The sequence below is a fragment of the Andrographis paniculata genome, unplaced genomic scaffold (assembly GCF_009805555.1).
Source record: "Andrographis paniculata isolate CXL003 unplaced genomic scaffold, ASM980555v1 Contig34END, whole genome shotgun sequence".
NCBI lineage: Eukaryota > Viridiplantae > Streptophyta > Magnoliopsida > Lamiales > Acanthaceae > Andrographis > Andrographis paniculata.
In genome coordinates this window covers 3,457,602-3,480,023 of record NW_026137567.1, presented here as the reverse complement: position 1 = coordinate 3,480,023, position 22,422 = coordinate 3,457,602, and the positions used below count along the sequence as shown (strand labels likewise).

General features: G+C 28.6%; 2 protein-coding genes across 2 annotated transcripts; both read right to left on the bottom strand.

The window, feature by feature from the left end:
* Positions 1-5,271: 5,271 nt before the first annotated feature.
* LOC127248684 (homeobox-leucine zipper protein ATHB-6-like) lies at positions 5,272-7,454 on the bottom strand. Its single transcript, XM_051271152.1, has 3 exons — positions 6,672-7,454; positions 6,069-6,397; positions 5,272-5,985 (listed from the first exon to the last, which is right to left on the bottom strand). Exons 1-3 carry the CDS (start codon positions 6,736-6,738, stop codon positions 5,581-5,583), a joined length of 801 nt encoding a protein of 266 aa, XP_051127109.1. The 5' UTR covers positions 6,739-7,454; the 3' UTR covers positions 5,272-5,580.
* Positions 7,455-10,519: 3,065 nt separating this feature from the next.
* On the bottom strand, positions 10,520-19,406 carry LOC127248398 (dicarboxylate transporter 2.1, chloroplastic-like). The gene is made up of 4 exons (XM_051270712.1): positions 18,730-19,406; positions 14,698-15,011; positions 12,569-13,017; positions 10,520-10,836 (listed from the first exon to the last, which is right to left on the bottom strand). Exons 1-4 carry the CDS (start codon positions 19,342-19,344, stop codon positions 10,721-10,723), a joined length of 1,494 nt encoding a protein of 497 aa, XP_051126669.1. The 5' UTR covers positions 19,345-19,406; the 3' UTR covers positions 10,520-10,720.
* Positions 19,407-22,422: the final 3,016 nt, after the last annotated feature.

Genomic DNA, 22,422 nt, shown 5'->3' with positions numbered 1-22,422 from the left:
AAATGGTATCTGGAACGGAGGGAATAGTTTATGTTTATATATATATATATATAATATAATAATTAAAATTAAATTTTAAAAGTTGTAAAGGCATGCAATGGTGGAAGTCTTACAAAATTGAGAATGGTGACAATGACAAATGTTAGGGGGACCCACGATCACATGTCCAGACCTATGCTTAGCTTAGGATAGGACAGTAGAGATGGGCCCACATTTTGTAAGGAAAGAATTACTCTGGAAAGATAAACGTGGGGTTATGGGAATCTGCCCCTGCCTTCCTCCCTGCACGTACTTTACCCATCTCTTTTAATCTTTTTGTTTATTTAATAAAAATAATTATAAATTAATAATAAAAAATTATAATTATAAAATATAAAATTTAATTAAAATGTATAATTATTTTTTTTAAAAAAAAATAAATTATGTGAGATGATCGTAAATGAAAAATATAAATATTTTAGGCGGGCGAATGGAGTATTAAGATTATAGGTAGTATTTATTTAATTTTAATGTAAACTTAAATAAATGTTACTCTTTTCAACTCAAAATATTTAATTTCTTATTATTTTTGTTTATGTCGCTCAAAAGTATTATTTTTTTATTTTAATAAAAATAATTATATATTAATACTAAAATATTTTTAATTTTTATTTAAATTAAAAATATACAATTAATTTATATATAAAGTTAAAAAAACAAAAATATTTAAAAATCTCTTATATACATTTTCGCCGATTTATAAAATACTAATATTATTTTTTAATTTACTAAAAAAATCGAAAAAAATTCATTTGAATTGAAACAAAGAGACTAGATTTTAATATTAATCGATGAATATTTTTTTAGATATCTAAATTATTTTATCTTTATATTTTGATTTAATTTAATGATAATTAATATAAATACATGTGAGGTTAAGATACTTATTATATGTAACAGAAATAAAATTATTAAAATATACTCCATTCGTCCAGCTACAAAGTATACGTATTTCTATTTTGGGACGTCTAATTACAAAGTAAACATTTCATTAAATATCTTACTTTTTTTCACAAATACATTTACTTTATATCATATCATTACTTTTATATCAAAAAGCAAGAGCAAAAATGTCATTACACTACTTTAACTACCCAATATAATTAAAATACTATTATTTCTTAAATACTGCGCCAAAAGTAATTGTATACTTTATCCGTGGACGGCGTATTATATATGTATACTATTGAAAATTGTATATATACACCTTAAAAGCAAATCCGGAAGTGTTATTTATTATTATTATTTTGAAAAATATTTATATCCTATATCTCCTAAATAATTTTTGCGTGTGTATATATATATTTCCAATTTATTTACCACAAATAGTTACATAATGATTGTTTCCCGCAAAATCAAATTGCATTATTTGTTTTTTTTATCGGATCGGATTGTTCCTTCTGATATATCATTTTTGTCGGGCAATAATTTTTTTTTTACCTCTTTAAGAATCTTATTAGTTAATCCACAAAATGTATAAATATAACGATTCGATAACTTAGAGAGAATTTATATAGTCGTTAGATTGAGATTAAGAATGGATCTTATATAATTGTTGGTTTTAATTGATAGTTCGATTTTTGTGGTAGGTCTATGGAAATTGAACAACAATACCTATAAATATCTATTAACTTGTGACACTTTTTACCAACATGGTCAAGATTTAGTAGGAGAATGTGATAAAGGAAATAAAGTTGAAAATTTTAAAGAGGGAACAACTATAAGACATTGTGGTAGTTATATATCAAAATTTTATTTAATATTGTTATAAATTAAAATAGTAAGAAGAAAGAGTGAGACATATATATTGAAGAAGAACCTAATTAAAGTTGATGTTGTAGGCTAAGGAAGATACATTTTTATTTTTTATTTTTATTATTTTTTTTTTATCATTAAAAGATATATATGCCTCTTAGGGGATTATCGAATCGGTATGTTGACTTGTGTTCTGAGGTCATGTATCCAAAATCTTCCGATGTCCTATTAATCTTATATTTCGTATATGATTTGTCTAGTGTCCTTAATGTTGCTAGTGTATACATTTGCAAGGTTTTTTTTTTTTTTTTTTTATTGTGGATTTTTTCGGAGCACACTCGAATTATGTTGAGATGGATCATACTGAATTATGTTGAATCCCTTAAATATAATACATTAATTTACACCATTAAATTATATAATTGATATAATTAAAAGAATATTATAATTTAAGATATTCAACATATTTTAGCAAGATCCAATTCAACATCCAATCCATACGGAAGAAAAATAATCGTTTTCTTTGATATAATTAGAAACTTAATAAGGGATTATATATGTGCACACACACCATCTAGATTCAATGAATTTATTAGGTAGAAATATTTTATATATATATATATATATTACTTCACGTATAAAAAAATACTTCTCAAAACTAGTAGTGTAGTGTACTCAACTTTAAAAATGACAAGTGATTCAAGATTTTTTTTTTTTTTTTTTTTTTTTTTTTTTGTTTTTGTTTTTTAGTTTTAGTTTTGTTAAAAATAATAGTTTCATTTTGGTAAGAGAATTTTTTTTTTTTTTTAATTACAAAATGTAAAAATCAAATGGTAAAAACCCTAAGGGGCTGTTTCGTTCGTGGATACGGTGGGATTCCATGAGATTTGGATTTTAAAATTCTAATGAATCATGTTTGGTTATAAAATTGATAATAAAATTTTAAGTGCATGAGATTTTAAAATCCTGCATATTTTTCGGTAACAGTATACTTCTATTACTTTAAAATTCCATGTTATTGTATTTTTTATTTTACTATTATACCCTCCCATAAAATCTTTTCCTTTTTAATATTAAATGTATATAAATATATATTTACGTTTAAATTATATTTTATTGGTTTTATAAAATATAATATTATATTTAAGCATACAACTACAAACATAAATTTATTTATAAAAATGTTATATATATTTAATTCTTTTACTAATGATAAGTTAAATAAATTAATAATTTAAAATATCAATTAATAATTTAAATTTATTTTAATGGTGTACTTATTTTGTATTTTTAGTTTAAATTATTTTTTTATATTAAATATGAAAAAGAATGTCGATAGTATAAAAAATAATTAAATTATTGTATTTTTTAGTCTATAAATTATATATTACAGTGTATATTTTGTATGAATATATATATATATATTATATCATTTATTATTAATCGAAAATCGTATTAAAATTTTTTTATTAGAATACACTAAATTTAGTAAAAAATAAAGTTTACGGAAAAAAAAAATGTAAAGTTTAATTTATCACAATAAATAAAACCCGTGGAAGGATAATTACGTCATTTAAAATATCAAAAATCAAAATCCTTGAACCAAACACCCCAACCAAACGCATGATAGAATTCCAAATCTAAATACAATAATTCTATCACGTATAAATCCTACCGTAAAATCTCAATCCCATCAAAAAGTTCTTGAACCAAACAGCTCCTAAGAAAAATCTAAGCATGAGTAATTTCTTAAAGATCCTTTAGAATCTCATTTACTTACGGAAGAACTGAATATTATATCTTAAGGACTTTAACAATGTCTATCTTATCGATAATAAGTTGTAGAAATTATAGAAAAAAGGAATATTTGGATTAAAACTTTGAATTGATATAGGTGAGAGATACATGTCATGAGACACATTTTAAGCTTAAAAATTAATATGATCCCAATAGAAAACCGAACAATGAATGATTTACCATAACCTTTGAAACACATATACGATGTTGAACTTAACATGCACTACTAGGAAATTATGGGATTGTCGCGGAATGATCTATTGTCACAATTTTTACTGAAAATTTTTTTAAAAAATTACATATAAATTAATTATTGCGGACTTCCGCAACAATCCTTGTTACAATAATTAATTTTTTTCTATTTGTCACGGAAGGCCGCAACAAACAAGAAATAAATTTATTGTTTCCAATTTTTTTTCAACTTCCTGCGACAAAATAACTTTTTTCTAATAATAATGAGCTATGATATAGATTTGATGCAAGAAAAAATGTGCTTCTACATTTTTTCTAAAATTGTTACTTCACAGAGATGTTAGAGCTATATATATATAGCTTAAATTGGTCTTGAATAGTAAAAATGAAAGGCTTATCCCTGCCATTGTCATTAATAAATGAAAAGTAAAAGACGCAATTAGTCGTCTAATTAATACTATCTCCGTTCGGCGTTAAGGGTCCAATTTACTTTTTATGTCATTGTACTTAATATTAAAAATTTACTTTTGTATAATTTCTTACAAAAATATCATTATAATAGTATTATAAGACACTAATATAAGTAGTTTTGTCATTTTTTCTTAATTTGTATTACGTTATCATATAATAATTAATATTCAAATATCAACACGTAAAAAGTAAATTAAACACTTAGAGTCAGACGAAGGTAGTGTAATAGAATGTAAAATTTGATGTAATTTTTTTTTTTCTTTTACAAAATTTTTACCAAACATTATTTTAATATTGAATTCAAACAAATTTTTCTCAAACTAACACATCCATGTATACTAGTATGAGGTTTTAACATCTACTTTCTTATGTACAATGTAACTTCTTTCTCAAAAAAGAGTTATATTGATATGCCTTGAATCTAGTTTGCTATTTTACTGAGTTTTTACAGGCATCTTGCTACCTGGTTAGTGAGTCGGGGGTCGAGAAGGGCGAAGTCCCCCTTGCCTTCTGGGGGCGCGGAGTGGCCCCGGTCCGATGGTATGCAGTATTGGGCTTTGGAGTTGTAGCTAACACGTTGTTGGTGAACTACGTAAATATATTTCTTTTTTACATTTATGTTTCTGTTTGTTATTCGATCTCTAATCCTAATCCGTCAAAACAAGTTCATATAACAACAAATTTATCTTTTCGTAACTGGTCTCTCTTATCATTGCAGTTTCGTAATTGATACTTGTATAAAAATCGTCCCGTAAGCAAATTTTTTTTAAGACAATTTATCTTCCAACCTAGAAATACGCACGTGGCACCCGTCTGATAAGCACGAGCACACAAAGTTATAATTCAAAGTTCAAGTTCGAAAAACACAACATTAGGCTCGAATAACAACTTGAAGGTCCGGTCACCGCGGTGCATTGCATTTCCGAAAAAAATTTCATTAAATGCGCAACTGTGAGAGCTTTCCGAGTAGAAACACTAGGGAAAAAGGAGAAGTGAAAACGACTAAAATGGCGATACTGGAGAGAAGAAACCACAAGTGTCATTGATTCATCGTCACCACATTTTAGTCATGTTCTTATTTTTATGTTCCATTGTCGTCCTAATCCCATCACCATTACACAACTTTTCCTCGACTCGACTCAGACATCTCTCATTCTTCATTGTACATTCCCCACCTTCCTTGCTATACAAAATTGATCCCCTTCTTCTTATTAGCTGTTGTTCTTCAGCTCACTTCAGTTCAGTTCAATTCAATTCAGTTATTGGGAATAGATTTGATCGATGGATGGATGGCTGGGTTGCATTGAGAAAGCAGTTCAGGGTGAATCAGTCCCATTGATGAGAGCAGCAGCACCATGACAGGGTGGGAGCTTGCTCATCAGAGAACAATATTCCATTGCAGCAGCTTTCTTCCCCGAAGAAACTGTGTTCCTCCTCCATCTTCACGAACTGCGGCTCATACGCCTTCTGCGAATCCTCCAGGACGTTTTCATCCCCACCCAAGCTGCTGACCAATCTGTTACTATTGTTGCTGTTGAGCACCTGGTGATGGAGAATCCCTTCGCTTATGGCAGCCATGGCCATGGGGCTGCTGCTGTCCTCATTCAGAATTGCACTCGAATCACTGTCGGAAAATCCATCGCGGCTACCATGGGGCTTTGCCTCTTCTTTGATTATTGCTGCTGCTCTCCCATCGTCTCCATTGTTCATCTTTGATTTGAGCTCTTCGATCTGCAGACAATTTTGATTTCTTGAAGATCGATTGATTTTGGGAATCGGTTAAATTTGTTGTATGAATTGATGAACTAGCAAACCTGGTTGAGTAAAGATTGGTTGTCCCTTTGGAGGGCTTGGAATTTGTGCAAAAGGGAATCGTGGCTGGCCTTGAGGGCGGCGTAGTCGCGCTCCAGCTGCTTCGTCTTCCACCGTGCGCGGCGGTTCTGGAACCAAACCGCCACCTGCCGGGGCTGCAATCCGAGCTCCTCCGCGAGCTTAACTTTCCTCTCCGGCTCCAGCTTATTCTCCACCTCGAAATTCTTCTCCAATGCCCTGACTTGATCCACGCTCAGCCTCCTTTTCTTCTCCGAAACATGTCCCAATTCTTCATCATCCATACCTTCCATGGTCATCGTCTTCCCATCCTCTGCAACAACATTTCAGGCCCAGCAAAACCATAACAATATTAAAGAAAACAGATGGTTGGATCGAAAAATTTTAGTCTTGATTTATGAGTGGAATATAAGAAATTAAAAAATAATAGGGAAGCTAGGGACAGGAAAACATGATGAATGAATGAAAGCTTGAATCTTGATTCTTGGGGAGCATTAAAGCTTGAAGAAAAAAGCTATGGAAGAATATATATATATATATATGTATATATATGTATGTTATGATTGTTTAGATTCGATTTGAAGCACCTGTAGACATGGGACAAATGGAGGACATCAAAGCACCCACAGAATCAGAGCTGTTCAGTCTCTTCATTCTTGATTGACGATGATGATGATGATGAATCCACAGCACGAGTTTAGAACCAACACAACACTACCCACTCTATCTCTATCTCTACTTCTATCTCTATCTCTAACTCTATGCTATAGATCTCTCTCACACTCACATCTAACGAGTAACAACCACTACCCCAAGCTCTCACATGTTTTATGAAGGGGAGATCGGATCGATCAGTGACTCACTGGTTTTATTCAAGAACAGGGCACAGTTTTGTATGCATCTATCTATCTAATTATACATGATTGTGCAGTGTAGACTTTTTCACTGTCTGGGTATTCACTACACCCTTTTTTAATCATTTCCTGCTCCACACATCCAAAACAAAACCGAAATTCACAACCCAAAAACAGCAAAATTAAAAAAAAATTAAAATTTAGAGAGAGAGAGAGAGAAAGAGAGAGAGAAGTTGAGAAAGAGAAGCCAACAGCAATAGCAGTAGAAGAAGCAAGAAATCAACAGAAGAAGTTAATTAGGCAGGAGGGTCTTCAAAGTTTCTTCACATGATTACTCAATCAAACCCAAAGAAGCAGCAGAAGGGTTGGGGGGGTTGCCTAAAGATTTATGAGAAATGGGGTGGGGGTGGGGGTGGGGGATGGATGGATGATGAGACAGAGCAGTGTGAGTATGGACATCCAGCTGTCCTTGAACAATTTCTTCATTACTGCTCTTTAAATAAAACCCAAGTGGAAGGGCATGTCTCTCTCTCTCTCTCTCTCTTCTCGCTCTCTCGCTCTCAAAGTATGGTTAAATATGTTACTTGGGTTAGGGTATATGTGTATGTTTGCATGTATGTATGGATGGATGCAACAGGCACAAATGAACTGAAATGAACCCCAAATGCAGGGGAAATGAAATGCAGGTCTGTCGGTGTACCGGCTCAGCCGGTGGCTTTCGGACCGTTCCTTGGAGCGGCGCGGCGCGGCTGGAGTGGAGCCGTTAGAGATTCGAGTGGCGTCAGCGGATCGTTGGAGTTGGGGTGGGTGCCTGTGTGGACTTGTGTAGCTGCTCTGCACTGCACTATGCACACGTGCCCACTCTTTTTACTTGTTAATATTAAACTTTTGGTTTTCTTTTTTTTTTTTTTAATTTTGAAATTTTTTATTTAAATTTAATATTAAAATAATATTTGATTAGATCTTTTATAAAAAAAAATTTATATATTTTTTTAAAAAAATATTTTGTGACTAAGGAACATAATCCAAGTCCAACCAGACGACCTCCCTCCACATCATTATTATTATTATTGTTAGTATTTGTTGTTCTTATTATGAATGCATTTTTATCATAAAAAATTGTTTAGGATGCTAATTTTTTTCATGGTATTTTATAATAAAAATAATTATTTATCACTATTAAAATATTAATTTTTATATGAATTACAAACATACGAGTATGCATATATATACATATTAAGTACAAAAAAAATTATTAAAATCATTTTATACATTTTTAATAAGTAATAAAAATAATATTATATCTTAATCTACTTAAAAAAAATTTAAAATGACCTATTGAAGTGAGAGGGAGGACGCGTTCATTTTATACTCCCTCTGTTCCAATACAATAGTCATATTTACAATTTTTGTTGTCCCAAAATAATAGTTTCGTTTTCATAAATAACCATAAAGGTAAAAATCTTTTACTCGTACTTTTTTACTCACTATTAATATAATATTAATATTTCTTAAATCTTGTGTCAAACACAACCCAAATTATAATTTTGGGACGGAAGGAGTATTATTTATAAGTAATTCATCTACAAATACCAAAATATCCCACTTTTATAAAATATTCATTTTTTATATTTATAAGAGTTAAAATATTAAAATTATTTAGATGATATAAAAAATAATATTTTATATTAAATTATTTTTTTATATAAATAAATAAAATATATTTTATTAATGTGTATATATTTTATTTTTTTAAATAGTGAACAGATTTGCGGAAAAAACAAAAAAAGAAAACCATGTTTTTTTAGAGAATTACAATAATCTAGTATTAAGAAAGAAAGAAAAAATAAAGCGTTATATATATTATCATATCTTTATAAGATAAATAACATCACGAGAAGTTCTTGTTGCGCCAAAAAAAAAAAAAAATCGTTAAAAATATGCACCCAAAATGAAAACAATTCAAAGAAATTTTAAATATTTTGAATACTTATTTGATTTAATACAAATATATTGATGTGATATTTTGATGTGATATTTTGAATATAAAATTATTTTTTTAAATAAAAAATAATAATAATTATTTAATTATTTTTTTTTAAAAAAAATAAAAATTAAATAGTTAAAATATTATGAAAAATAAACTTTATCATTTATTAATTTCTTTCCCTTAAGAATATAAAATTAAAATACTATTTCTTAAAACTATATTACATTCAAAATTAATTTTAGATTTAAAATATAACCTTTTAACACTATTGCAAATTTTGGCCCATCGTGATCTAATCCCAATTCGTCTCTTTTTGCGAGTCATTTCGGTGAGAATTCAAAGTTCTTTCTTTCGTTTTTAGTTGTTTTGGATGGGTGTCAAAACGATCGAGCTCCTCTTGAGGTTACCATAGTCATTTTACACCTTGGTTTGGTCTGAGCCGAACATTGTCGTCCCTTTCACCAGAGAAAGAAGCTTCGGAAAAGAATGTCTTCGGTTGGTTCTGCCCGGAGCTTCTAGACACCGATCGGATTGCGAGAAAAAATATTTCATCACCAGTTGGATGCTGGAGCTGTCCGCCGGAATTGGCCGCTGCCGGAGCGGAGCAGCCGCTACTGTCGGCCTGAAATTGCCTTCGTGTATCATCACCATTGATCTTCAGTTTCATTGTTTAATCGATCTTCTTGACTGGAATTGGAAGTGTACATGTTTCTCAGCATCAGAGTCAAAACTAGAGACAAACATGGTGTGTACTTTGCCTTTCATTTAATTGTGTTATGTGTTTTTTTTGTTGGTTATTATGTTTTCAATCTTGTGTTAGCCTTTTTGTCTATTTTTTAGTGTTAATTTTAATTTCAGTTCGATATTATTAATTTAGTTATAACATAGAGTTCACTTTGCCTTTTATTATATTTGGCGCACCGAGATAGTAATTTTTTCAGAAAATCAAGAAAAATATTTTTTCTTAAGTCTTTTAACAAATTATTCATTTTTTTTATTTTATTTTGTCTCATAACAAAATATTTATTTATTTTTTTTAGTAATTGTACAGTCTATCTAATATTACAAAGACTCTGGCAAATTATAATATCTTATATCCCAATATAATACCAATATTTTTAAAATTTCGTGCAAAAAAAACAAACAGATACATAGAGATGAGACGAATAGAATATATAGAAATGCAAAAATTTGGTGATCTAGTTCGATCAAAATGATTTACGTCTAAGGGCAGCCAAACCAGATATTTGTATTATTAATTTTAGGATACAAGTTACAAAGAGAATGAACCACCCATCCAGACGAAATGGCAAACAAATCAAACCTAGTTCGAACTTAGGCTTCACAACATATCATCAGAGGACTACACCATATGAGTGTTGTTGAACAGTATTTAGAATTATGATATCTCCTTATATGTTGCAACTCAATTATATTGGACTAGTGGATTTAATTTGTTTGTCGGGCTTTAGTTTCAAATTTAGTTTTGTATACGTTTATTATTTGGGTCATGTATGAGTAAATCGAAAAATGCAAAAAATATTTAATTTCGCGCTGCTAGAATTAAATTATGTTTCAGATTAGACGATGAAGAAAAAATATAGAGAAAATGATGTGAACGCTCTCTCATATATATATATATATATATAAGCCGTCAAGTTATTTTGGGATCGAATGACCGATGGAAAATCAGCACTATTCAACACGTACTATTTTCCGCCGTTGTTGAATAATAATGTCGTCATCGTTATTACATAATCAACATCACAAATCATCGAATTTGAGTGTCGTGTCAATAGAGGCCTAATATTTTCCACCAAGCAGCTCCAACCAATGCCCATATCACTAAGTTAATTAGGGCTATTGCTAAACCCAATGGGAAGAGGTCTCGAAGCTCGACATAACCGGCTGTAACGAACACAAAAAAATAAAAAAAAAATAAAAAAAAAAAACATGAGAGAGATAGAGTTATAAATATGTATATTCATTCATATTGAGAATACATAATTAAATAAGGATGAAAAAAGACATCTAATTTGGAAAATAAGTTAGAATTAAGGATGAAGAAACAGAGAGGAAGAATATAATTAATTTGATTCATTTAATTTTCATAATTAAGTTTGGAATATGAAAATGGGAAAAATGCATTTTTAATCCTAACACATATGCTAGCTATAAAATTAATCACATAAAAAATTATCGCATTTCAAACAAATTCATGCAAAATTAATCCTTATATGACAATTTACAAATTTAATAGAATTTGCTGATGCGAACATTACGAATGCCTACGAGGTTTCAAACACACTACTTTCTTCATAAAAGTTTCTCAAATTTTATTTTTTGTACTCTATATTTTTAGAAAAAAAAATACATATTTTTATCTCATAAAATATATCATCAAATATTATTTTAATATAAAATTTAAATCAAATTTTTTCAAACTAAACCCAAACACATATATTTCATTTAAAAAAAAAAAAGATACCGATATACTTTCACGAATATCTTAGGAATACAATCATATATGTTAGGAATACAACAAGAAAGCATACCTCTGTATCATAGAAACATGATCATGTTTTTCAATACACAAGAAAAAACATAGCTATGTTACGTAATACACGATTGTGAATCCTACGAACACAACCCAAAAACATAATCACTTGTCCTTATATTTCAGATATTAAAAAAAAAAATAATAAACCACATTTTTTAATATACAATAGTGTTTTGAATATGTCCTTATATTTCAAAAATAAATTATATTAGTAATATACAATCGTGTATCTCAAAGATAATTAAACTCTTTAATACACGACTATATATCTAAAAAGCAAGACTATATTTCAGACACACACAACCATGTTACTTAATTCACAACCGTGCTTCTGAGATACACGGCCGTGTACTAAGCAATATGACTGTATCCTAAAATATTCGGGCTTATATAAGGACATGTTTGATACCACATAGACTCATATAACGGCAACATCATCAAAATTCATTAAAATTGTAACATAAAGATTAAAATTGTACTCTTTCCGCCCGAACTTAATTATTCATATTACTATAAATACAAAAATTTAGGTAAAATATAATTAATGAGTAATTATAATAAAAATAATTATAATTTAATCTTAACATAACTAAATAATCTAATTAAAATTAACAAAATTATAAATGATGAAATTTAAACTAATATTAAAGTGTATAATCATATTTTTTTTAAAAAAAATGACAAATCGCGTAAGATAGACTGAAATAGAAAAAGTGACCATTTTATGTAGGACGGACGGAAAATATATATATATATTATACTCTCTCCATCCTAATACAACAGTCTTGTTTACTATTTTTTTCCGTCCTAAAACAATAGTCTTATTTTCATAAATAACTAACCCTATTTTTTCATTTTTATTACACAATTGTCACTACTTTTTTACACTAATACACTTACAAGGACAAAAAAGTCTTTTACCTATATTTTTTTATCAACTATCAATATAATATTAATACTCTTTAAATCTCGTGTCCAACCCAATTAAAACTATAGTTTTAAGAAGGAGGGAGTATATAATTATTTTCTTAATGAAAAAATGATAAAGTGAATTAAGAAGTTATGGAAGAGAAAAGTAACCTCCATAGTAGACAGCAGCTTGGCCACTGCTGTAATGAGTGATGCAGCCAAAAAGATTTGTGTTGTATGCCAAAGCCAAAGCAGCCAACAGTTTAGGGACTCCAGAGGACAATTGCATCGAAAGAAATGCCGAGTAGAGTGCGCCGACGTGCGCGGTTTGGCTGGCGAACAGGTAATGGATGAAGAAATAGGATAGTTGGAGGAGAGAAAATGTGCCGAATGTGCTAAGGGAAAGATGCTTGAGCAAGTCTGAGACGCATCCGGACAGCCATGGCACAACGCCGAGAACATTTAATTCTGTGGCCATGCCGATTAGGATTGCGAACCAGGTGAGGGTGTCCCAAGCTTGTTTGTCGCTCAGACAGTCATTCCAATCGAGGACGCCGCAGAGGAGAAGTATCGACAAACCTACCATTGCTGTGACAACATTTGCCATGTTCAAAGCCTCCCTGCAAGTGCAAGAACAAGACAATTAATTCGTATGGACAAGCTTCGGGTGTGTTCTTTTAACAAAAACATACCTACACGTATAATATGTCACGTATATTCATTATTTTTATATTCTCTACATAATTTCTTATACTTCACATCAAAAAAATTTTCTTCAAATTATCTCACAAAACAAATACGCCCTTCACCTTTCATTGCAATTTTTGAATTAGATTTTGCTAAAATTCTCATATGGATTCAAAGGGTATGATTTTTATTTATTTTTTAAATATTTAATATTTTATTATGTTTATTTTAAAATATATGTGTATATATATTTGACATTGTTTTGCATAATGAAATAACTATTGAATCTTGAAACATCAAAATTTTGTGCTTATTGAGTCAAATTGACACCATGCTGATTTGAGTCGATAAATACATATGATATATAATATATATTTTCTATTTGTATCATGTACATCTATATTAATTGAGTCAAATCAATATCAGGTTGATTTGATTCAATTAGTAGGGATTTGCGTCCCCTAAACAAAATACTAAGACAAATAAATTGGAGTTTTTGACGAAATTGTCAATAATAAATTGGAGATTTTGAGGAAATTGTCAATTTAATATCGTGTTTGTTATTATTATTATGATTATTATTGTTGTTGTTGTATGTTTCTTCAATAATTTTTTAATCTTTTACATCGGAAAAAAAAAAAAAAATCCCTTTAAATGCCTACCAAGAAAAAAATTCAAAAAATAAAAATTGAAATTGAAAATAAAAAAAGATTTTTGTGTGTGAATGTAGAAGGAGGAGGAAAAAATTATTTGACAAGATAGCGATTTTTTGCATGTGAATGTGAAGGCCATATGACTATACACATATATTGCAACCAAAATAATCAAAAATCATAGTACATTAATATTATATCCAACATGGGGTGGCCTAGTGAGGTTAGATTTAGACATATTTGGACCCATGACCTCGTATGGTTCATCAAATGTAATTTTTCTTACAAATATGTAATAATGTACTCCCTTCTCAAACAATGTGCAACATTTACTTTTGGCACGAATTTTTAGGTGGGTAGTAGTAAATAAGATAATTTAGAAATTAGGTGAAGTAATGGAGAGAGAAATATATATTTTATTTTTTTATTTGGATGATGTAAGAGGATAAAGTGTGGGGTAGAAATTAAGTATAATCAGTTATTTCCTATTTTGGAAATATTGCAGGGACATGCCAAAAAGAAAATGTTGTAGAATGTTTGGGAGGGAGGGAGTAATATATATATATATACACACACGTGTGGGCAGTAATCGACCTCAACTCTTAAAAATATGAGTATTTTTAAGTATAAAAATGATAAAATTATATGTATTTGCATTAATTTGCCTTCTAACTTTTTTAAAAAAAATTTAAGAAATAATTAATATTTTGTAGTTTTGTTAATTTGAACTTCTATTTTTTATTTATTTTTATTTTAGAAAAAAAAAATATTAACTTTTATATAGTTCTATTAAATTTTTTAAAAAATATTTAATTTTTACTCATTTTTTCTTCTTTTTCTTTAAAGAAATAGAAAAAAAACAACAATGAAGCAAGTTTTACTGTTAGCTCAATCACTATATATATATATATATATTTAAAAGATAAAATTAATAATCAAGAGGTTATTATTCGAACTTACCCGGCAACCCACAAGCCAACAGTCAAGAGCAAAGTTCCGATCATAATCCACTCTTCTCTTTTAATCGCGCCCATCTGCTCCAGCCTCTGTTTCGCCATAGCCGGAGCCTCCGGAGTGGTCCTCAGCTTAGGAGGATATATTTTGTACAAGAGAAACGGCGTCGACAAAAGGGAGATGCCGGCCGGTATACATGATGCCTTAAGCCAAGTCACCCATTGGTGTTTGATTTCGACGCCGAGGCTCTCGGCTAACTTGATGCACAGCAGATTTTGAGCCGCAGCCGTAATAAAAAATGCGCCCGAACTATTGCTACTCTGGATGAGGACAATTGATCGTAGCAGAAAAATTTATTTGATAAATTATGCTGGCAAGAAAAATTAAAAGATAAAAATAAACTTTCGAATAGACAAGATGAATCTTTTTTTTCTTTTTTTTTTTTTTTTTGAATGATTTAAATGGCTCATGAGCTTGATATTTGGCAATGAAATAAAATTTCAATGGCTAATATCTACTCTATTTTTGGTCGTGTAAGTTGCTTTATTTGTTTTTTAAGTCATCTTCAAATATATTTGAACTTTGGGGGGTGTAGGTTTTTTTAAAGAGTAAATTATATAACATTCCTTTATGTTTTTAGTAAAAATGCACAAAATACTTTGTGTTTTATTTATTACGTGAAACTTCTTATGTTAATGTAAAGTTTGCACGAAATATCCTATTTGTCCAAAACTGATATTGGGTTCTAATTAAAAATATAAATTACGCAAGTTTTATACAAATAAAAAATACAAAATATCTTATATAATTTTTTTTTGAATAAAATAAATAAATAATAATTGATTAATCCTTATTTTATAGTTTTTTTTAAACAAATTGTTATCTGATTTTTATAAAAACTATAAAAATAAATAATTGATCAATTATTTATTTATACACAATATATGTATGAATTTATTCCTAATAGCCTATAAATATAAAGTGATCGTTGTCACACTATTATTGAATTATTCTACTAGACCTACAGTCCTTCCAACGTTCATAATTTAGCATCTTGGCACATTGGCACATGCATACGCACAAATAGTCCAATCCAAATCTTTTTGTAATAATAATACTCCCTCCGTCCTAAGTAATTTGGCCGTATTACCGTAGACATATGTATTTAGGTAAAATATAATTTAGTAAGAAATTAAAAAGTGTATTAGTAAAAATAATTATTGTATAGTAAAAATAATTATAGATTAAGATTAGGATAACTAAATACAATTTAGATTTAAAAAAATTATAAAATATAAAGTTTAAAATGTAATTAAAGTGTATAATTATATTTTCAAAAAAGAAAAAGATAATTTATGTGGGACGAACGAAAATAGAAAATAGGGACCAATTATATGGGAAGGAGGGAGTAATATCATGCAACACATGCATTTTATCCATTTTTTACAGCTACGCCTAATTAAATTTATTTTTACTTTTATTATTCTTATGTCGAATTTATTCTATTATTATATTTGAAAAAGTAAAAAAATCTATATTTAATTATTACTTTTATCCGGTACTTATTTATCACAAATGGCACAAATTTTATTGTATCTTTTTACTTCATTTTTTTAATTACTAATTACATTTTAAAAAATATTTTCAACAATTTTTTTTTTACTTTTTTTAATTTTTTCAATAAAATATATAGTGTTTGTTTTGGGGATTTTACCTCAGATCCACTATTCATCCAATTTTTTTCCCCCAAAAACATCAAATCAAACTCTTATTTTTTATTTTTTATATTATACTAAAAATCAATTTTACATTCATAACATCACACCAACATCTATTTATATCACATCATACCACTATTCTAATTCAAAATTTTTACTATTTAAATCTCAACTTAAAATCCAAACCCCCAAACAAACACACCTAAGTATGGTGGACGGAGAAAATAGTATTTTCATAATATTGATTTACTGCATTCTTTTCAACTAAATAGTTTTACTTTTCATTTAAGGGTGTGCTTGTTTGGGGGTTTGGACTTTGACTTGTGATTTAAATAGTAAAAATTTTGAATTTGAATAGTTGTATAATGTGATATAAATAGGTCTTGATGTGATGTTTTGAATATAAAATTGATTTTTTAGTATAATATAAAAAAATAAAAAATAGGTGTTTGATTTGATATTTTTGAGGGAAAAAAATGGGATAAATAGTGGATTTAAAATCCAATCTCCCAAACAAACTCACCCTTAAAGTTATTTCATCTCAATATAGTTACTTTCCTTTTATAATTTATGTGGCCTCTATTTAATTATTAATTTACTCCATTCTTAACTATCTATATATTTATCAAAATATACTCGCTATATATAAATCTAAGGACATTATTGATTTTTTCATCTTACACAAACTTATTCATAGATATAATATTATTATTTTTTAATTTATTATAAAATTTCTTTTGAGAGTATTTAGGTGGCACAAAATTACTATATTATTTAATTGTATTAAATGCCTTTATTCTATTTTGATAGAAAATATCAACACTCGCATAGTTCTAATGATTGACTGATACGTTTTTAAAGTTATATTATTTAATTTAATAAGTAAAAATGTAGTAAACTTATCCTAAAATTGCAGAAGAATTTAAAATAATTAATACGTTTTTAGAAGGCAAGAATTTAAAATAATTTAATTTAGGTTTGTTTGGTTGTGTTTCTTAAAGTTTTGGAAATAAAAAAAAAATAAAATTAGAATTAAAAGCTATTTCATATGCCATAAATAGATATTTAAAGTATGTTTAATATATTTTGGAAATATTTTTGGATTATGGAAAGTTCTTGAAATGGTAAAAAAAAAAAAAAGAAAAAAAAAAAGAGGTAATTAAAAAGATGGATAGTCGATGTGATATAGTGTAAAAAACAGAAATGACAATTTAATATAATACTTTAAATGAAAAAATATATATTTAAAATAAATATATCATGTGATGATTTTGATTTTGGATAATAGTGAAAATGATGTTGTAACACACAATTAAAATAAAATAAAAAGGAATAGATGTATGCTATATTTTTTGTTGGTTATATTTATGTGACAAATTAGATTCTCTTCTTGTTCAAATTCATATTCATACTCATTTTCCTTTCACTTTTAGACTGTTATAAAAAAAAAAAAACAAAAAATGTATTATAATTTTTTATGTAAAAAATCATATTATTATTTATAATTTTATAAAAAATAGAAAAAAGTATATATCACTTATTATCTATTCTTATTAAAGTATATACTCGATCAAACATCTGATCATACAATTGGATAGTAGAACAAGTAGTTGTTAATAATATTTTGGATTTAAAATAGATATTGAAAGCAATTTTCTTTTAAAAAAATATATATATTAAAAAAGAAAGACAAAATTTTTTTAAAAAAAAAAAAAAACATCCACCCCTACTTTTTCTCCACTCTTTTGTCTTCTCCTTCTTACTTCCTCCGTCATCGAATTGTGTACTTATTTTATGGGACACCAAATTGGGTACTTATTTTATGGGACAGAGTTTTAAAAAAATAGATAAAAATAAAATTTTTACCTTTTCTGGTAAGGAAAAAATAGAAAAGATGGTATTTTGTTACTAAAAAATTGAGAACAAATTTAAATGACAACTAAAAAAAAAAAATGAGAATAGATTTAAATGACGAAAAAGGTAATGTGATAATGGATCCTACACTAAATTTAATATTTTTTGAATACCTACAAAATTAATATTTTTTGATTTACTTTATTACATAATATAAGTAATATAATTGTGGATGTGTTCGTTTGGGGGTTTGATTTCTGAATTGAGATTTAATAGTAAAAATTTTTAATTTGAATAGTTAGTACCAATAAACGAAAATTCCCTGGCTCAAATTCTTACACATTTTCGCCAGACAAACCTTCCAAGGGGAGCTCTCAACACATACCCTATATAATAAAGGCAGCGGCAGCTCCCTGGACCTCAACACCAGAAGGAAATCCAATGAAACAAGCAAAAAGTAATTTACCTGCATTTGTGACAGAATCAGATAAGCTCCGAGCCGGCGCGCCGAGGGGTCTTTCGGCTGGCTCTCGGCTCCCGCCGCCAGCGACTTTATAATAGGAACGAATATCCCGCCGGCGCGCGCCGTGGAGCTCGGCATGCCGGGAGAAATGGCGAGCTCTCCCAGGACGAGTCCGTACGACAGGCCGAGAGTGCTCTTCCCGAGCCACCGGACGAACACCATCGCCACCCGGTCGCCGAGCCCGGTCTTCACGAACCCCCGGGAGAGGAAGAACGCCGCCACCACTAGCCATATCACCTCGTTCGTGAAGGCGGAGAAGGCGGCGGCGAAGCTTAGGGTTTTGGTGACGACGGTGACGGTCACGCAGACGAAGGCCCACGCGCCGACGGGGAGGGGGCCGAGGATGAGGCCGGCCACGGTGGCGACGAAGATGGAGAGGAGGGACCAGGCTTTTGGGGTGACGTGGCCCGGTTTGGGGACGCCGAACCGGAGGATTAAGCCGACCGCGGCGCAGATTAGCAGCGCCGCCGGACGGGCGCCGTTCCAGGCGGCGAGGCAGCGGCGGACGGCGGAGATGTGGGTGGGGAGGCCGGCGGCGGGGGGAGGGGGAGGAGACATTATTTTATTATTATATTATTATATTTTGGAAGTGGAGTGGGCACAGAAGGAAAGAGAGAATGATATAATGGATGGAATGAATGGCTAAGTTTAATTTATACAAAAATTTTTGAAAATTTGAAAATATATGTTTAATATGATATTTCTGATAGTAACAAAATTTTCAAAATTGGTATGTGAAAAGAGGCTAAGTATGTATAAAGATGAGACCTTCAAGTTTAAAGTTTTATAGGATTTATCCAATCCCACACGCATAATGTAAAAATACATTTTGTGTGTACGAATATAAAATGTATCCATATGTATGTGCATGGCAATAGGGTGTCCATTCGTGTTTTCGCGTCCTATTCGGTAACAAAAAAATCGTAAATTTGAATTCGAAATTTGACCTGAAATCCTAAACCCGAACACGACATAAATTTTTTTAGGTCGGATTCAGGTCCCTAAATCCAAACAAAACCGATACGAATCCAATACAAAACAAACTCGAAAATTTTTAAAAAATTAAATGAATCTTAAAAAAATCATTTTTATTTTAATTTTTATATTATTTTAAATAATAATTATAATAAATAATTTCAGGTCCACCCGAAACACGACCTAATTTTTATATTTCGGGTTATCAAGTCAACCCGAAACACAACACGAATTTTTTTGTTTCAGGTTCGGATCGACCCGATTTTTTGCAAATCCGAAATACTCAAACTCGAACATGAAAAATTTCAGGCCGAACAGGTTTGATTTTTCAGGTCGGGTTTAATTTTGACACCCTGCATGACACGAATCCTCAGCCCCTTCCATTGCCAGAATCAAATCATCTGTTTTAAACTTTTTTATATTTCTCTGTTCCAATCAATAAAATGATTACAAGTTGTATTAATAAATAAGAGAAAGAATAGCTTAGGATTTAGTTAGATTTAGAAATATTTTTTAAATTCAATTTCTATTATTTTGCATATTCAATTTTTTTAAAAAAATTACAAAAATAAAGCAAATATTATATCTAATTTTTAATGTTATTTTTTTTTTCATGCTACTTTACCATTTCTGTAAAAATTAATTATTTTTATACAAAATATTACATGCAAAACTATATAAAAAATTAAATACATTCACTTTTTATAAAATACTTTGAGGATATATATTTTTACATTTTTTCATTTCTTTTTTTTTTACATATTTAGAATATTTTGTTAAAAAAAATAGTAAAATAGCATAATAAAATTATATATCACGTTAGCATAAAATTTTATTTTGTTAGTTTCGTATTTTGTATAGATTACTAAGGACCAAATGTTTTTTTAGTAGAAACATTTTAATAAAAGTATAAATTATTTTACATCAATTTGTATCATAAACAAAGCAATACTAATATTAAAAAAAAAAAAAAAAAAAAATCATGCCAAAAATAAATGACATTCTTACTATGGAAAGGAGAGAGTATAAAAATATAGACCTTTATAATATTGGATGAAAATAAATTGAAATATATATTTTTTAAGAATTTACTTTGTATTAGTTTTTCTATAAAATGTTGAGTGTGATATTCTGTAAAATATTTATACAAATATATATATAATAAAAAAAATAAATAAAAATTAAAATAGGATATAAATTTTATTTTATTTTAAATTTTAAAATAAATGAAAAGATTAAATAATCAAAATAGAATTCAAAAAATATATCTAAATTTAATTAATTATTATATATATTTAATATATTTCTTTCTTATTTATTGTTACAATTGTAATCCTCTTATTAAATAGAATAGGGGAAGACAGAAAAATTGGCACATAGAATTTGATATCTCGGTTGTCAGGCGCTTATTCTCTTAGTCTTCTCTAATACAGTGTAAATATATATACACATAGCAGAGGGGTCTCTACTTTTTCAGGGCTCTGAACAAAATTAAATGATAAGTGCTATGAATAAATATTTTTTTTTCAAAATATTATCAACAAATAATATAATAATAAATTTTACAAAAATAAAAATTATATTAATCATATATACAATAAATAAAATATATATGTCCCGTCAGGGATAGACCGACGGAGCTAGCTAGTTTGTAATACATATCTTAACTATTATAAAATTTTACAATATTTTGAGTATTATAAAACCAATAATTCAATAATAATAAGTACAAATTCTAAATGCGAATATAAAATTAGAATTAGAATTAGAATTTAATAATAATATATGAAATTAGAATTTAATTTTAGAATTGAAATTAAATTAGTTAATTGTTGAGAAAATTATGGGATAAAGTTTAAAATAAATTTTAATACTATATCTAAAAATAGCTGAAATTTAAAAATAAGAGCCCTTCTTATAAAATAGGGGTCCTGAGCAAATTGCTCATATTACTCCTGCTAAGAGCCGGCTCTAATACATAATACTTCATCTATCTCATAACAAAGTATTCATTTTTCTATTTTAGTCCATCCCATAACAAAGTATCAATTTCCTTTTTGAGTAACTGTAATATCTACCTAATATTACAAATACCCTTACAACTTACAATATATTACACAAATGTCATTACTTTTATATCACATATACTAATAAGGTTATTTTAGTCATTTCTATTTTATTCCTACTATATTCTAATATAATACTAATATTTCTAAAACTACGTGTAAAAAATAAATGAATATTTAGTTTCGGGACGGAGGGAGTGCATAATATGTATATATATATATATATCTATATTATATTTACATATTGTGTATTATATATATTGTGTTTATACACACTATATAAAACCATGCTAGGCTGATTTGTTTTGATCTTATCAAGACCTAAGAAATTTCTACACCCATACAACGCAAATACACACTGATGGGCTCAGTGTGCTTTTAGTACGTTTGGTTTGCGTTTGTAAGAACATTCGCAATGGAGATAACTATATCCATATTTGAATATCTTTATTATTTTTTTTATTTTTTTTTACATTATTTTTTCTTTATGTTATATCAGCTGACATATTCTTCTTTCTTTTACATCCAAATTTTTATTTCTATATTTAAATATATACATATATTCTTTTATTTTTTAATATAATTTTATAATATT

Bases quoted from the DNA above. Each gene is read 5' to 3' on its own strand.
- LOC127248684 (XM_051271152.1), bottom strand. From the start codon at position 6,738: ATGAAGAGACTGAACAGCTCTGATTCTGTGGGTGCTTTGATGTCCTCC. The intron at 6,398-6,671 runs GTGCTTCAAATC...ATGTTGTTGCAG, and splicing joins CATTTGTCCCATGTCTACAG to AGGATGGGAAGACGATGACC. The intron at 5,986-6,068 runs GTTTGCTAGTTC...AATTGTCTGCAG, and splicing joins ACCAATCTTTACTCAACCAG to ATCGAAGAGCTCAAATCAAA.
- LOC127248398 (XM_051270712.1), bottom strand. From the start codon at position 19,344: ATGTCTCCTCCCCCTCCCCCCGCCGCCGGCCTCCCCACCCACATCTCC. The intron at 15,012-18,729 runs GTAAATTACTTT...GTCCTCATCCAG, and splicing joins TGATTCTGTCACAAATGCAG to AGTAGCAATAGTTCGGGCGC. The intron at 10,837-12,568 runs GTTACTTTTCTC...TGTTCGTTACAG, and splicing joins AGCTGCTGTCTACTATGGAG to CCGGTTATGTCGAGCTTCGA.